Source organism: Salmo trutta, chromosome 12 (genome assembly GCF_901001165.1).
Source record: "Salmo trutta chromosome 12, fSalTru1.1, whole genome shotgun sequence".
Classification (NCBI taxonomy): Eukaryota; Metazoa; Chordata; class Actinopteri; order Salmoniformes; family Salmonidae; genus Salmo; species Salmo trutta.
The window spans coordinates 29,606,316-29,622,481 of record NC_042968.1 but is presented as its reverse complement, the minus strand read 5'-3'; the positions used below and the strand labels follow the sequence as shown (position 1 = coordinate 29,622,481).

The 16,166-nt window shown below is 43.5% G+C and overlaps 1 protein-coding gene across 1 annotated transcript in view; it reads right to left on the bottom strand.

Moving 5' to 3' along the window:
- The window catches only part of LOC115203313 (solute carrier family 12 member 4), a 52,552-nt gene that overhangs the window by 8,330 nt on the left and 28,056 nt on the right, over positions 1-16,166 (bottom strand). The window contains exons 8-14 of the mRNA XM_029767892.1: positions 15,825-16,039; positions 9,022-9,186; positions 8,752-8,850; positions 8,477-8,534; positions 8,096-8,270; positions 6,052-6,170; positions 4,210-4,308 (exon numbers count right to left, since the gene is read on the bottom strand). Of these exons, the coding sequence (XP_029623752.1) occupies positions 4,210-4,308; positions 6,052-6,170; positions 8,096-8,270; positions 8,477-8,534; positions 8,752-8,850; positions 9,022-9,186; positions 15,825-16,039 (930 nt within the window). The remainder of the gene's footprint in view (positions 1-4,209; positions 4,309-6,051; positions 6,171-8,095; positions 8,271-8,476; positions 8,535-8,751; positions 8,851-9,021; positions 9,187-15,824; positions 16,040-16,166) is intronic.

Here is a 16,166-nt window from a genome sequence, read left to right as displayed (position 1 = left end):
TTGTCACATGGTCAAGACCAGATCCCAGCAGCATACCACCCTGCATCCCACTGCTGGCTTGTTTCTGAAGCTAAGCAGGGTTGGTCCTGGTCAGTCCCTGGAAGGGAGACCAGATGCTGCTGGAAGTGGTGTTGGGAGGCCATTAGGAGGCACTCTTTCCTCTGGTCTAAAAAATATCCCAATGCCCCATGGCAGTGATTGGGGACACTGCCCTGTGTAGGGTGCTGTCTTTCAGATGGGATGTTAAACAGGTGTCCTGACTCTCTGAGGTCATTAAAGATCCCATTGCTCTTATTGTAAGAGTAGGGTGTTAACCCCGGTGTCCTGGCTAAATTCCCAATCTGGCCCTCATACCATCATGGCCACCTAATCATCCCCAGCTTACAATTGGCTCATCTCTCCCCTGAAACTATTCCCCAGGTTGTTGCTGTAAATGAGAATGTGTTCTCAGTCAACTTACCTGGTAAAGTAATGGTTAAATAAATGTGACAATTTTCCGCATTTAACCCAACCCCTCTGAATCAGAGAGGTGCGGGGGGCTGACATTGGTGTACAGTAGGTTTTACTGTGCTTGCATGACATTTCTCTGGTGGTGGTGGGGTTGTACAATGTTTGATTTGCATGACTAACAATGTTGAACCAAACTCTGAAAACAAAATTGTTTAAACTAATTGGTGAAACAAGCCTGACATGGGTAAAGGTGCTTCCATTGGCACTGAGTATGAGAGCCAGATCCCACACAGTCACTGGTCTCTCTCCACACGAGGTGCTGACTGGCCACCCCATGAGGATGACTAATGCACCTTTTCCCAAGAACAGGGTGTCCCTGCAAGGAATGGAGGAAGACATGGTTGAGAATTGTGTCACCCTTAACAGTGTTCTTAAGATACCTTCACCCGGGGGAAAAGTGTCTTTGCCGATCTTGGCAGGTGGAGCTGAGCACTATTTCAACTCAGGTGATTTCGTGGTGGTCAAAGACTTCAGGAGAAAGAGTTGGAAGGACCCCTGTTGGAGAGTGCCGTACCAAGTTCTTCTGACCACCTCCACTGTGGAAACCTGACAGAGGGTGAGATGAGTCCTGAGCCAAAGGGACCAACGCAGGCCCGGTGTAGTGGCCCAGAAGTAGATGGTCATTGGAGAAGGAAAACCCTGCTGGGCCCTCATAACCAAGAGGACTGATGGAAATGCCACTACCAAGTGTTCTGATGAGTATGACTGTCTAAAGGGTCTGGGAAATAAAGCCTCAGTGTTCTGATGAGTATGACTGTCTAAAGGGTCTGGGAAATAAAGCCTCAGTGTTCTGATGAGTATGACTGTCTAAAGGGTCTGGGAAATAAAGCCTCAGTGTTCTGATGAGTATGACTGTCTAAAGGGTCTGGGAAATAAAGCCTCAGTGTTCTGATGAGTATGACTGTCTAAAGGGTCTGGGAAATAAAGCCTCAGTGTTCTGATGAGTATGACTGTCTTAAGGGTCTGGGAAATAAAGCCTCAGTGTTCTGATAAGTATGACTGTCTAAAGGGTCTGGGAAATAAAGCCTCAGTGTTCTGATGAGTATGACTGTCTAAAGGGTCTGGGAAATAAAGCCTCAGTGTTCTGATGAGTATGACTGTCTAAAGGGTCTGGGAAATAAAGCCTCAGTGTTCTGATGAGTATGACTGTCTAAAGGGTCTGGGAAATAAAGCCTCAGTGTTCTGATGAGTATGACTGTCTAAAGGGTCTGGGAAATAAAGCCTCAGTGTTCTGATGAGTATGACTGTCTTAAGGGTCTGGGAAATAAAGCCTCAGTGTTCTGATGAGTATGACTGTCTTAAGGGTCTGGGAAATAAAGCCTCAGTGTTCTGATGAGTATGACTGTCTTAAGGGTCTGGGAAATAAAGCCTCAGTGTTCTGATAAGTATGACTGTCTAAAGGGTCTGGGAAATAAAGCCTCAGTGTTCTGATGAGTATGACTGTCTAAAGGGTCTGGGAAATAAAGCCTCAGTGTTCTGATGAGTATGACTGTCTAAAGGGTCTGGGAAATAAAGCCTCAGTGTTCTGATACAAGGGAAAGAAATTCCTATGTTGGTGGTTACGGGTGCTACTACCTCCACTCTTGGTAAAGGTACGGGACTTGACTTATCCCTAACCAATACAACTATAAATGCTTATGGGATTTCTTCCACCCCAGTAATACATTCTGAAACAAAATCCATGCACTGTTCAATAGGACCAATGAATGTTGAACATGATTTTCTGTATTCACCCACTCAACCATTTAACTTGCTAGGTAGAGACTTGTTAAATAAACTTAACGCTACAATTTATTGTACTCCCGATGGAGTTTTTGTTGATATCACAAATGATGAGATATTAAACCAATGAGTAAGCAGGCAAATTGAACCACTCCCCCAGGAGGAGTGGGAGTCTGACTGCCTCCCAGTCTATTCTGTCTCAGGTACCAGAAACCTTATGGTCAGAACATTCCAATGACAGTGGACTGATAGGCAGTGCTAGCCCAGTTATAATAACTGTTGATCCTAGAAAGAAACTCTAGTCTCGAGAGCTATCTTAAAAAGGAAGCTCCCTCCAAAATGTCTCTCCCCTTCTGAATTGGCCAACGTATTTTATAATTTCGGCGCATTACATATTCCTCTCAAAATAATAGACATTTAATGAGCGTGAAGCAGAGAGTGAATATCCAACAGAAATGGGTAATAAATATAGAGTAACATTGTTAGGGTAGACTAAAATGCAAACAATGCCTTCCAATAAGGAGAAAGTTATCATGTTTGTTTTGTTTGTTTTTAAACCTTACAATAGGGGTAAAAGCAGAGCATTGTTTGGGAGTGATCTGTGTGTATTAGCAGTAGTGATTGAGAGGGTTTTTCCTATTGGGAAGAGTAGAGGGGTCCTATTTGAAGGAAACCGATATGGAGACTAGCATAGGTAAATAAAGACAGTCATAGGTATGAATAATTGAATAAGATACATTTTTTACAATTTTCAATTATTATTAGTCAATTCGATAGTTTCAATATACCAGTGATTTAAATAAGAAGGTAATGTCATCTAAAACAAACTTTTTCCATTACGAGGAACACTGTCTGGAATTGGAGTAGATCCAAGTAAATGTTTTAGTACTGAATATTGAGCTGATAAGTCAGCACCAACTTTTTGAAGGCCCTGGAGGATTTGTTAAACAACAGGTTTTAAATTTTGAGTAGTTGATGTCCCAGGGACAGTTAGTACAGAACAGGTCAATGCATCCCGATTGTGGTAAGAGCTATGGAAACAATGATTACACCTTTAGAGATTTATTTACCTCTGGGTCTACAGATCCCTTGTGTATGTGTGTGTATTTTAGATTTTACAACCCAGAGTGAAGGGGTTTGAAAGGATGAAGTGTCTGGTTTTATGTGTTGGATTCCACTTACTTTAATATATGTACTTTGATTGAACCTCATTTGATAGTTTACGCCATAATCTAATGCTTACCTTAAAATGTAACAATTATCACAAAGTGATAAAATGAGGGAATGTGAGGGAAAATGTTGTTGTCTGAAGAGCTAGCATTGAATTGTAAACAGTATCTCCTCTCACTCTATCTTGGTTCGTGCAGGTGACTGTGACCTTCTCCTCAGACCAATTGGCAGAACGCCCAGAACATTGTTCTGGGAACCAAAAAGAGTATCTCAGTTTCAAGGTCCCAGCTTTGAGAGAAGAAGCATCGTCAGTCACATGCAGGAACCAATGTTAATATTGAATAATGTAAATCATGCTTATATGACTTGTTTGTATAGCACTATAAAAGGACTGAGAGGGAAAGCCCTTTTCAGAGTTTTCATCAAACTTGGATTGAGAATGTGAACCTCTCTGGTCATGATAATACAGATTTGATTCATTTACATTGAGTTTGAGAGGTGAATTTCCACAACAGGTGCTATACTTGTTCAGCTACTGAAGCTTATTACAGTGAAGTTCCTTCTTTCTAGGTTACCATCAGAACACCAGAGAACAAAATGTCTCTCTAGCTGGAGTCTGCATAAAGTCCTCCAGTCAGTCAACAGGATATTTTGATAAGCTTCCCAATATGTCACCTGAGAAAGCAAAGTAGATTATTCAAATGGAGTGAAAGTGTACCCAACACCCACGCATATACAAATGAGTGTTACATCACTCACATATAGTATGCACGGATACACAGCCACGCACACCTGTACTGTACTTACCAGTGGTAATATTTAAACCTAGGCCTCCAGTTGGGTGTCCGTAGTAAAGTCTGCACAGCACAGGCTAAGTTCACAAACAGATAGCACATCAAGAAGAACCTGTAGGAAAAAAATCACACCAAAAAATGTAATTCAGTTCAAACCGATTTAGTCATTTAAATATTGATTTGGAATTCCAATATATTAATTTTGCAGTTATGTACTTGTTGCAGGATGTATAGGACTGGTAGTCTGCTAAAATACATCTCAACTGATGGCAAAACACAGAAGCACTAGAAAGCGCACTAGGTCAGGGGTTCCCAAACCTTTTCACTCAGGCCCCCCTTCCAGCATTGAGGAACATCCCGCTCGTGCGCAACGTCTATTTCTAAGGGCACAAGCACTGTTCATGACACAAACTGTTCACACCCCTCTTGTTGGCGTAGAGAATATTTTTCAGGTTTAAAGCTTATTTCCTTCAGTCCTATACATTATGCCATGTCTAATGTGTATTCATGTGATATTTGTGTGACTCGAACATTACTACAAAATCTATGGGCTTAAAAACCTAGCATAAAAACATTAGCTGAAATGGGCTAGTTGATCTGGACATTTCTGACACGTTATAAATATCTCTCTAAGATATGCAATGACTGACATGACAAGAGGAACTGATGATGCACTACCCTATTTCAAAATCTTACCTTGTGCATTTTACTATTACAACTTTCAACAGTAAGTTAAAAGCCGGACTGAATTCCTTAATATATATATATAAAAAATAACTGGACCCACAGTTTGTGAACCACTGCACTTGGTGACCTTCCACACAAAGCCACTTGTGCTGATTGTGTACAGAGTGCCTGGCTGGAATGAGGTGTTTCACTTGTGAAGTGGTTGTTAAAATGCAAGTGATTTGATTAAAGTATATTTTAGCAGACACTCTTATCCAGAGTGACTTACAGGAGCAATTAGGGTTAAGTACCTTGCTCAAGGGCACATCAACAAATTATTTACCTAGTCAGCTCAGGGATTTGAACCAGCAACCTTTCAGTTACGGCCCCGCTAGGCTACCTGCCGCCCAAACTACTCCTCGGAGGACCATAATGTTTTTTAAACATCTGTGAGATGTTTATGGTTTAAAATGGTTTATGGTTTATTAACAGTGTTTGAGAAGGGAAGTAGAGTCATCAAGAGTCTGTTTTCTCCCATGTAAGCTACATGACTTTGGTTCAGCAATTCATTTTTTATTTTTACATTTTATTTTTTACCCCTTTTTCTCCCCAATTTTGTGGAATCCAATTGGTAGTTACAGTCTTGTCTCATCGCTGCAACTCCCGTACGGACTCGGGAGAGGCGAAGGTCGAGAGCCGTGCGTCCTCCGAAACACAACCCAACCAAGCCGCACTGCTTCTTGACACAATGCCCACTTAACCTGGAAGCCAGCCACACCAACATGTCAGAGGAAACACCGTACACCTGGCAACTGTGTCCGCGTGCACTGCGTCCGGCCCGCCACAGGAGTCGCTAGTGCGCAATGGGACAAGGAGATCCCTGCCGGCCAAACCCTCCCCTAAACCGGACAATGCTGGGCCAATTGTGTGCCGCCCCATGGGTCTCCCGGTCACAGCCGGCTGCGACCTAGAATCTCTAGTGGCACAGCTAGCACTGCGATGCAGTGCCTTAGACTTCTGCGCCACTCGGGAGGCCCCAAGTTCAGCAAGTTCACCTAACAGACCATTATATGATTTGAAATAATCCCTATTTGCCTGCTTTTAAATAATCATGTTTGATGTGTGCATGTCTGCATGCATGTGTGTGTATTTAGTCTGTTTCGTGCATGTGTGTGTGTGTGAGACTCACATGGAGAGGATGGGGGCCACCATGTCCAGAGAGGCTATGAGGATGCCCAGCTCAGCGATGAGCCCTGTCAGTAACAGTGCCCAGGTTGGCTCCCCATTGGCCTTGCCATGACCAAACACCTGCACCAGGAAATAAAAAAATATACACTTTATAAATACATTCTTTTTTTTGTGATGGTTTGTTTTTTATTTGTTTTGTTTCAGGTTGATTGTTGTATTGTAGCCAAGGAGACCGATCATTTATGGATTGAGTGGCCTTAAAGGCCCAGTGCAGTCAAAATTCCATTTTCCCCTGTGTTTCATATCATATTGTACAACAGCTGATGAAACTAACACTGTAAAGGTGGTATGTGAAAACATTCGATCAGTGTTATTTCCTGATATTTAATGGTTGAAAATACAATCTACACAGGACCTCCTAATCAGCAGGTTTGCATGGGCGGGAGTTTCGGTTTGTCTGGTGACATCACCAGGCAGTAAATTGGTTAAAGTTGTAATCTGTACCTTTTTGGGAGACCCGACCAAATTCACATAGAAATGTGAGTTATAGATCCATCATTCACATTGAAGGCAAATCTAACAAGCGGTAAATGTGTTCTATGTGCGCTATTTCTATGCTTCCAGTTCTTAAGTTTTGTTTTTGCATCTTTTACTTTCAGTTTTGTACACCAGGTTCAAACAGCTGAAAATACAATATAAGTTTGGTTATGGAAAATATATTTCACAACGGTTTAGATGGTACAATGATTCTCTACACTATACGTGTGCTTGTTTTATCACATAAATTGAAATTAGGTGAACTATTTGAGTTTTTGCAACCAGGAAATGGCGGAGCGATTTCTGCATAGTGCAACTTTAATAGACCAATAACAAATAAAGTTCCAACCTCTCTGCCAATAAGAGCTAGTTTTCAGTTTTCCCCTCCCCATTTGGACCACTCCCAGAGAGTCCTGGCTAAATTCTTGCTTGAGAAAAATGTTTTTGCTAAAAAATCTATTTTTGTTGATTTTAATGGAAAACTATTATTGTAAGGTACTTAATTGTTACCTAGAAATTATTTGTTATTGATTGAAAAACGGGTGTATTGGGCCTCTAAGTACTTACCAGAATTTTCATGGTCGCTTAAGCTCATCCTAGAACAGGGTTACATACAGTGGCGGTTCTAGACCATTTCAACTGGGGGGGCCAAGCTGGGGCCAGTTGTACTGTTAGAGGGGCCAGTTACATTAGACGTTATTGTTGTCATATCGTTTTCTTCACTGCATTGCAGGCATTAGCAGGCAAAAGACCATGTTCATAATCATTAGTGTTCCGCGTTGCCACTGTCTAATAACGGATGTAAAAAAAGAACGATAGCAAAAATGTGTTATGTAAAAATTATTTCATACTCCACATTTAGGGGTCCACAAGGGGGTCCAAAATTGTTGTCACAGGGGCACTGCCCCCCCCTGCCCCCCCCCCAGAACCGCCCCTGGTTACATAATGCCCTTCTTTTATACAGCTAATCCTCTTCAACCAACAATAATTTACATGTGGGAATGCAAATTAACTCATATGTTCAGCTTCATTCAAATGAGTAAGCAAAGACAACCACAACTCTATTATTTTGTTCACTGTAGTTTTTAGTTGTGTATCATAATGTATCTAATAGTAGGGCCACTGTGAGCATAGAGCCGAGCAATGTATCAAGCAATGTGTTCAAACAGTGGTGGCAGCTAGAGAAACCTTGAATTATGGCTGTGTATTTCAGGCCACTAGATGCTTTGCATTGTATAGAAATTACACAGTGTGTATGTACAATACAGCTCCACCCACAAAGACATAAGGAAGGGCACTGACAGCCAGTGTACGATTTTTTTTTACATTTGAGCAGACACTCTTATCCAGAGCAACTTACAGGAGCAATTAGGGTAAGTGCCTTGCTCAAGAGCACATGGGCATATTCTTTTTTACCTAGTCAGCTCTGGGATTTGAACCAGCAACCTTTCAGTTACTGACCCAATGCTCTTAACCACTAGTCTTCCTGCCAAGGTGGTTGTTCCTACCCTGAGGAAGGGGATGATGTTGTCCTTGGCGATGGCCTGTAAGAGACGAGGGGCGCCGGTCAGGGACTGTAGTCCCGCCCCCACGGTGGAGAAGAAGGAGCCAATCACGATAACCCAGGGGGAGGGCCAGGACAGAGTCCCCACAACCAGGTTCTTACTGACTGCATCCCCAAACCTACAGGACAGGAGAGGACATGGACCTGTTAGCGGGGCCATTATCAATACCAACAAACACAGCATCTGAAGTGCTTTGCCATACCAACAAATATAATTACAAGCTTGTACTGTATGTTGTTGAGAAGCAGACAGGTTATTGTCTGAACTTGAATGTATCTTGTGATGTCAAAGATGTGGCCTAATGCTACAGACAAGTTCACTTACTTGTCCCTTAGGACCGCTCCTTCAATACAGGCCCCAAACAGAACCACAGAGCTGAAATCTGACGGCAGGATGTTAAGGAACACACAGAAACACATGCAGTATAGAACACAGATGTATCTAGACATTGAACAACTTGGGGAGAACACTGCCTATTGATATGGATGAGGAAGAGCTTGCAAGTAGGCATTTCACTGTACCGTTTACACCTGCTGTATCCAGTGCACGTGACAAATAAATGTTGATTTCATTTTACTATTGACTCCATGAAAGGATACAGACAAGGGTAGTAGTGGTTATAGCCAAGATGGTTCCAATAGGGATGGACTTCTGAGCATCTTTCAGATCTCCTGATCTGTTGGAGCCTGCCATGATACCTACAGTACAGGGACATGAAGGACACACATCAGTTACTGACAACTCTCAGAATGTTGACTCAACCAATCAGTGAACAAAAATGTCTCTGGATTGCCAGCTGGTTTATTGATCTGGTGTTGCCAGTTCATGGTCTGGGTTGCCAGTTATGGATCTGGGTTGCCAGGTCTTACCTGTGGCGGAGGGAAAGAAGATTCCCACCAGGAGGGTGAAGGAGGTAGCAATGTCAGCTGAGACGTACAAGCCGAAGCTCTCCACAGCCCCGTGGACGTCTACTGAGGGCAGACCTGCCTTCTCCAAGATCTGACCCTTCTCCAGGTAGTCTCCCCACATGTTATCTAAAACATACATCAGGAACCAAGTTTATAGAAATGCTAGCATCCCATCCACAAAGTAAGCAACGTAATGGCATCCACCTAACGGCATGGCAACACCCACCAAAGCTCTACAGCATCACAAATGATTGTTACAAAGTATATTGTCGTGTCTTTGGCTATGCCGGATTAAGTGATATGACATGCTATTCTATAAAATCCGTTCTCTGTAATTAATATTACCTGATTGAGCTAATCATGTAAATATAATTAACTAGAAAGTCGGGGCACCACGAAAGAGTGTTTATAGAGCTGTTATCTTCCGAATAAACTCTTAAAGACCTAGTAATATTTTACATCAATAGCAGTCAATATTAATCGTCACCTTATTTCAGTCTCATCTGAAAGTTGTAAATTCTTGGTTATCTTCACGAACCCTGGCTAACAAGTTGAATCAGCAACACAAAATTGGGATTAATTATTTATTTACTAAATACCTAACTAATCACACAGAATTACATATACACAGAATGCAAATTATGTCATACAGAAAACGTCCCTGGTGGACGGAGCCGACATGACGGCTGGTTACACTAAGGAAAGGGGGTTGGGTTTGATTGAAAGAGCGGGAAGACTGAGGAACAAAGGGAGAAGCTATGCTATCGTAAATACAGTATTTTATGCATTCTAAATTACCGCCCATTTGGAAAAGGAAAATGCAAAAAGGAAATTGGCCAACAGAGATCTTCCTGTCCTCGGAAGAATGTCTCTGATGGTAAATTGGATACGTTGTAGTATCGTCGTCGTGGGCTAGACTGGATACATTGTCCGTCCTTTCCTAGCCCACGTTTACAGCGGCCGCTGCTAACTCAACGGCTAGGAGGTATCACTTCTGTAGTGAATAAGAGTTCAAAGTTCATACCATTCGCAACCAAAGCTCACGCTGAGGTTGGCTTCGTTCTGTCGTTATTATCTGAATCCTTCTGACATCGGACCGCCGCCCTAATGTACCCGGAACAGCTTATTATCTGAATCCTTCTGACATCGGACCGTCGCCCTAATGTACCCAGAACAGCAAGTTATTTGCCCTTTTAACGCAGAGGCTGCAGGCCTTGCGTACTCGGAACAGAAGGTTACATTTTTGTCAAGGGCTTATATAGTGGAGGGAGAGAAGGGTGTGTTTCATAGTTTATAACCCATGTCTCTTCACAGGGGCGGGCCACTGATTGAGCAGAGCTCTAAACTTATGAAAACCCAATTCTCTCATTTGGAAGCTAAAATTACATTTAATCTTTTCACAAATAGTTTCATATTCAAACATTTAAATTGCACAACAATTCCATGTGAATCTGATAACTAGAATGTGTAGACTTTCCCAGATACAGTTTATGTCGTCCTGTCATCAGTCATAATGTCTCAGATGACAACCGAACTGACATCATATTCATTAAGTCCCAACGCATATTTTCAACATGTTCTATTACCGAAATACGGTTCCTTTCCCCCCACTTGTTTGATGTTCCCAGACTCTCTATGTTTAACAAAGGCTATTGAAGAGTCCTTCAGTAGAGTCAGAGAGAGAGGGAAGGGAAAAAGGTATATATGGGGGGGTCATAAACCTTATCCACAGGCCAACGTCATGACAGTCCCCCATGTTGGGTTCAATCTTGCCATTAACCTGCACGTTGCAAACCAACATAGGCCAACGTCATGACAATATATATTAACTTTTTAGATAGCTAAATCACTACAAACATGTTGTACACAAAGTCTATGTTTTACTGTAATTACATGTCATCACTATTGTAAAATGGCATAGCAGTCAGGCGTCTTTTGTCTTCGTCTTGTCGTGTCCTGTGTATATATCTTTTTATATATTTTTTCTTCGCATATATTTTTTATATTTTTCTTAACCCCAACTTCAACATACTCTCCTGCAACCCGCCTCACCCAATGTGGTATGGATCTGCTATTTTCTTTACTTCAGAGCCGGAACCCCCAACAAAGGCTAGCCAGCTAACTAGCAACTAGCTAGTAGACAGATAGCCACTACTAGCGGTCATCAGCTAATCTTTAGCCCGGACAACTCCTGCCAGTCTGCACAACGCGATTCAACCCAGAGAGTATCGGACTTCTTATTCTCCATATCCCCGGATTCCTACTGCAAGCTCTGAACCTCTTCATCTGGATCATCGCAGCTAGCTTGCGACTATCCAATTGGCTTCTCCTGGCTAACATCTCTGTCCCGAAGCAAGCACCAATTAGCCTGGAGCTAGCCTATGCTAGGCCCATCTCCCGGCTAGCTGAAGAGGTCCATCAGCCACTCCTTGGGCTACAATACCTATTTTGCCAATTGGCCTGGACCCCTTTTATTGCCGATACGGAGCCCCGCCGATCCTTCACGACTGGACTACTGATGTAATCCGCTGAGGGGTTTTTCAACTGGCTCTCCTGTCGTGACCGACGTCCCCTGAAAGCCCATCTGCTAGCCGCGGCCTGCTAGCTGTCTAGAGCACACCGGACTGTTAGCTGAAGAAGTCCATCAGCCATTTCTTTGGGCAACTATACCTATTTTGCCAATTGGCCTGGACCCTTTTACTACACGGAGCCCTGCTGATCCATCACGACTGCTCTGCCGACGTAACCGTATGAAGGGGCTACAACTGACTTCTTCCGTCGCGACATCCCTCTATGGCCCTTCTGCTTGCCTGCTAGCCCCGGCCCGCTAGCTGTCTGAATCGCCATATCTCCAGCCCACCCAGCTACTCACTGGACCCAATGATCACTCGGATACGCATGCGTCTCCTTAATGTCAATATGCCTTGTCCATTGCTGTTTTGGTTAGTAATTATTGCCTTATTTCATTGTAGAGCCTCTAGCCCTGCTCAATACGCCTTAGCTAACCCTTTAGTTCCACCTCCCACACATGCGGTGACCTCACCTGGTTTAAATTGTGTTTCTAGAGACAATATCTCTCTCATCGTCACTCAATGCATAGGTTTACCTCCACTGTATTCACATCCTACCATCCCTTTGTCTGTACAATCTATTCTACCGTGCCCAGAAACCTTCTCCTTTTACTCTCTGTTCCGAACGTACTAGACGACCAGTTCTTATAGCCTTTAGCCGTAGCCTTATCCTACTCCTCCTCTGTTGATGTAGAGGTTAACCCAGGCCCTGCACTGCCTAGCTCCACTCCCATTCCCGAGGCGCTCTCATTTGTTGACTTCTGTAACCGTAAAAGCCCTGGTTTCATGCATGTTAACATTAGAAGCCTCCTCCTTAAGTTTGTTTTATTCACTGCTTTAGCACACTGTCAACCTGGATGTCCTAGCCGTGTCTGAAACCTGGCTTAGGAAGACCACCAAAAACCCTGAAATTTCCATCCCTAACTACAACATTTTCCAACAAGATAGAACTGCCAAAGGGGGCGGAGTTGCAATCTACTGCAGAGATAGCCTGCAGAGTTCTGTCTTACTATCCAGGTCTGTGCCCAAACAATTTGAGCTTCTACTTTTAAAAATCCACCTTTCCAGAAACAAGTCTCTCACCGTTGCCGCTTGCTATAGACCACCTTCTGCCCCCAGCTGTACCCTGGACACAATATGTGAATTGGATGCCCCCCATATATCTTCAGAGCTTGTGCTGTTAGGTGACCTAAACTGGGACATGCTTAACACCCTGGCAATCCTACAATCTAAGCTTGATGCCCTCAATCTCACACAAATTATCAATGGACCTACCAGGTACAACCCCAAATTCGTAAACACGGGCACCCTTATAAATATCATCCTAACCAACCTGCCCTCCAAATACACCTCTGCTGTCTTCAACCAGGATCTCAGCAATCACTGCCTCATTGCCTGTGTCTGTAATGGGTCTGCGGTCAAACGACCACCCCTCATCACTGTCAAACGCTGCCTAAAACACATCAGCGCACAGGCCTTTCTAATCGACCTGGCCCGGGTATCCTGTAAGGATATTGACCTCACTCCGACAGTAGAGGATGCCTGGTTATTCTTTAAAAGTGCTTTCCTCACCATCTTAAATAAGCATGCCCCATTCCAAAATTTAGAACCAGGAACAGATATAGCCCTTGGTTCACTCCAGACGTGACTGCCATTGACCAGCACAAAAACATCCTGTGGAGTACTGCATTAGCATCAAATAGCCCCCGCGATATGCAACTTTTCAGGGAAGTTAGGAACCAATATACACAGGCAGTTAGGAAAGCAAAGGCTAGTTTTTCAAACAGAAATTTGCATCCTGTAGTACTAACTCCAAAAAGTTCTGAGACACTGTAAAGTCCATGGAGAATAAGAGCACCTCCTCCTAACTGCCCACTGCACTGAGGCTAGGAAACACTGTCACCACCGATAAATCAATGATAATTGAGAATTTAAATAAGCATTTTTCTATGGCTGGCCTTGCTTTCCACCTGGCTACCCCTACCCCAGTCAACAGCCCTGCACCCCCCACAGCAACTTGCCCAAGCCTCCCCATTTCTCCTTCACCCAAATCCAGATAGCTGATGTTCTGAAAGAGCTGAAAAATCTGGACCCCTACAAATCAGCCGGGCTAAACAATCTGGACCCTCTCTTTCTAAAATTATCCGCCGAAATTGTTGCAACCCCTATTACTAGTCTGTTCAACCTCTCTTTCGTATCATCTGAGATCCCCAAAGATTGGAAAGCTGCCGCGGTCATCCCCCTCTTCAAAGGGGGTGACAATCTAGACCCAAATTGCTACAGACCTATATCTATCCTACCCTGCCTTTCTAAGGTCTTCGAAAGCCAAGTGAACAAACAGATCACCGACAATTTCGAATCCCACCATACCTTCTCCGCTATGCAATCCGGTTTCCGAGCTGGCCATGGGTGCACCTCAGCCACGCTCAAGGTCCTAAATGTTAACATAACTGCCATCGATAAGAGACAATACTGTGCAGCTGTATTAATCGACCTGGCCAAGGCTTTCGACTCTGTCAATCACCACATTCTTACCGGCAGACTCAACAGCCTTGGTTTCTCAAATGACTGCCTCGTCTGGTTCACCAACTACTTCTCAGACAGAGTTCAGTGTGTCAAATCGGAGGTCCTGTTGTCCGGACCTCTGGCAGTCTCTATGGGGGTGCCACAGGGTTCAATTCTTGGGCCGACTCTTTTCTCTGTATACATTAATGACGTCGCTCTTGCTGCTGGTGATTCTCTGATCCACCTCTACGCAGACAACACCATTTTGTATACTTCAGGCCCTTCTTTGGACACTGTGCTAACTAACCTCCAGACGAGCTTCAATGCCATACAACTCTCCTTCCATGGCCTCCAACTGCTCTTAAATGCAAGTAAAACATAATGCATGCTCTTCAACCAATCGCTGCCCACACCTGCCTGCCCGTCCAGCATCACTTCTCTGGATGGTTCTGACTTAGAATATGTGGACAACTACAAATACCTAGGTGTCTGGTTAGACTGTAAACTCTCCTTCCAGACTCACATTAAATTAAATCTAGAATCGGCTTCCTATTTCACAACAAAGCATCCTTCACTCATGCTGCCAAACATACCCTCATAAAACTGACTATCCTACCGATCCTCGACTTTGGCGATGTCATTTACAAAATATCCTCCAACAGTCTACTCAGCAAATTGGATGCAGTATATCACAGTGCCATCTGTTTTGTTACCAAAGCCCCATATACTACCCACCACTGCGACCTGTATGCTTCGTTGGCTGGCCCTCGCTTCACATTCGTTGCCAAACCCACTGGCTCCAGGTCATCTATAAGTCTTTGCTAGGTAAAGCCCCGCCTTATCTTAGCTCACTGGTCACCATAGCAGCACCCACATGTAGCACGTGCTCCAGCAGGTATATCTCACTGGTCACCCCCAAAGCCAACTCTTCCTTTGGCTGCCTTTCCTTCCAGTTCTCTGCTGCCAATGACTGGAACGAACTGCAAAAATCACTGAAGCTGGAGACTCATATCTCCCTCACTAACTTTAAGCACCAGCTGTCAGAGCAGTTCACAGATCACTGCACCTGTACATAGCCCATCTGTAAATAGCCCATCCAACTACCTCATCCCCCATACTGTTATTTATTTTATTTATTTTGCTCCTTTGCACCCCAGTATCTCTACTTGCACACTCATCTTCTGCACATCTATCACTCCAGTGTTTAATTGCTATATTGTAATTATTTTGCCACTATGGACTATTTATTGCCTTACCTCCGCTATCCTACCTCATTTGCACACACCTTTTCTATTGCATTATTGACTGCATGTTTGTTAATTCCATGTGTAACTCTGTGTTGTTGTTTGTGTCGCACTGCTTTGCTTTATCTTGGTCAAGTCGCAATTGTAAATGAGAACTTGTTCTCAAGTAGCCTACCTGGTTAAATAAAGGTGAAATAAATACAAATAAATAAAAGTGGATGTGGCTCTGCTGCCCCCTAGCTGGCTGGCCCCCATTGACTATAGTAATAGGGTGAAGTTGCCCCCAGACGTTAATCTTGGGTTAGTTATACATTTCCCCCCACTAATGATTAAGGTTAGGACTGTGGGAGGGGGAAGCTGATCTTAGATCTGTATCCTAGACCCAGGAGTGTGGTAATAGCCATATCATTACAACTATGGTCCATCCTCTGACTTTGGTCTTTACCTCTGATGATGCCGCTGGCCAGTCCTGGTATTCCCTGTATCTCTGTAACGTTGTTCTGGTTGAAGTAGTCGTCACATTGAGGACTACTCATGTTGCCAGAGCTACAGAAGTTCCTCCACAGCTGACTAGGTACAGTCACATTGCCCTCTAGAACCGTCTTACTACACACGTCAAACTGATCTCTCACCAATGTCCTGTTACCCAACATACAGATCCTGGAGAAAGAGGAATATTAATGGTTCTGATTATCAACAGAGTGATGATAACATGTCATGATAATGTGATGATAATATCTGTGTTTTCACTCTACTTTAGATCAGATATTAGCTATATTATAGCTAC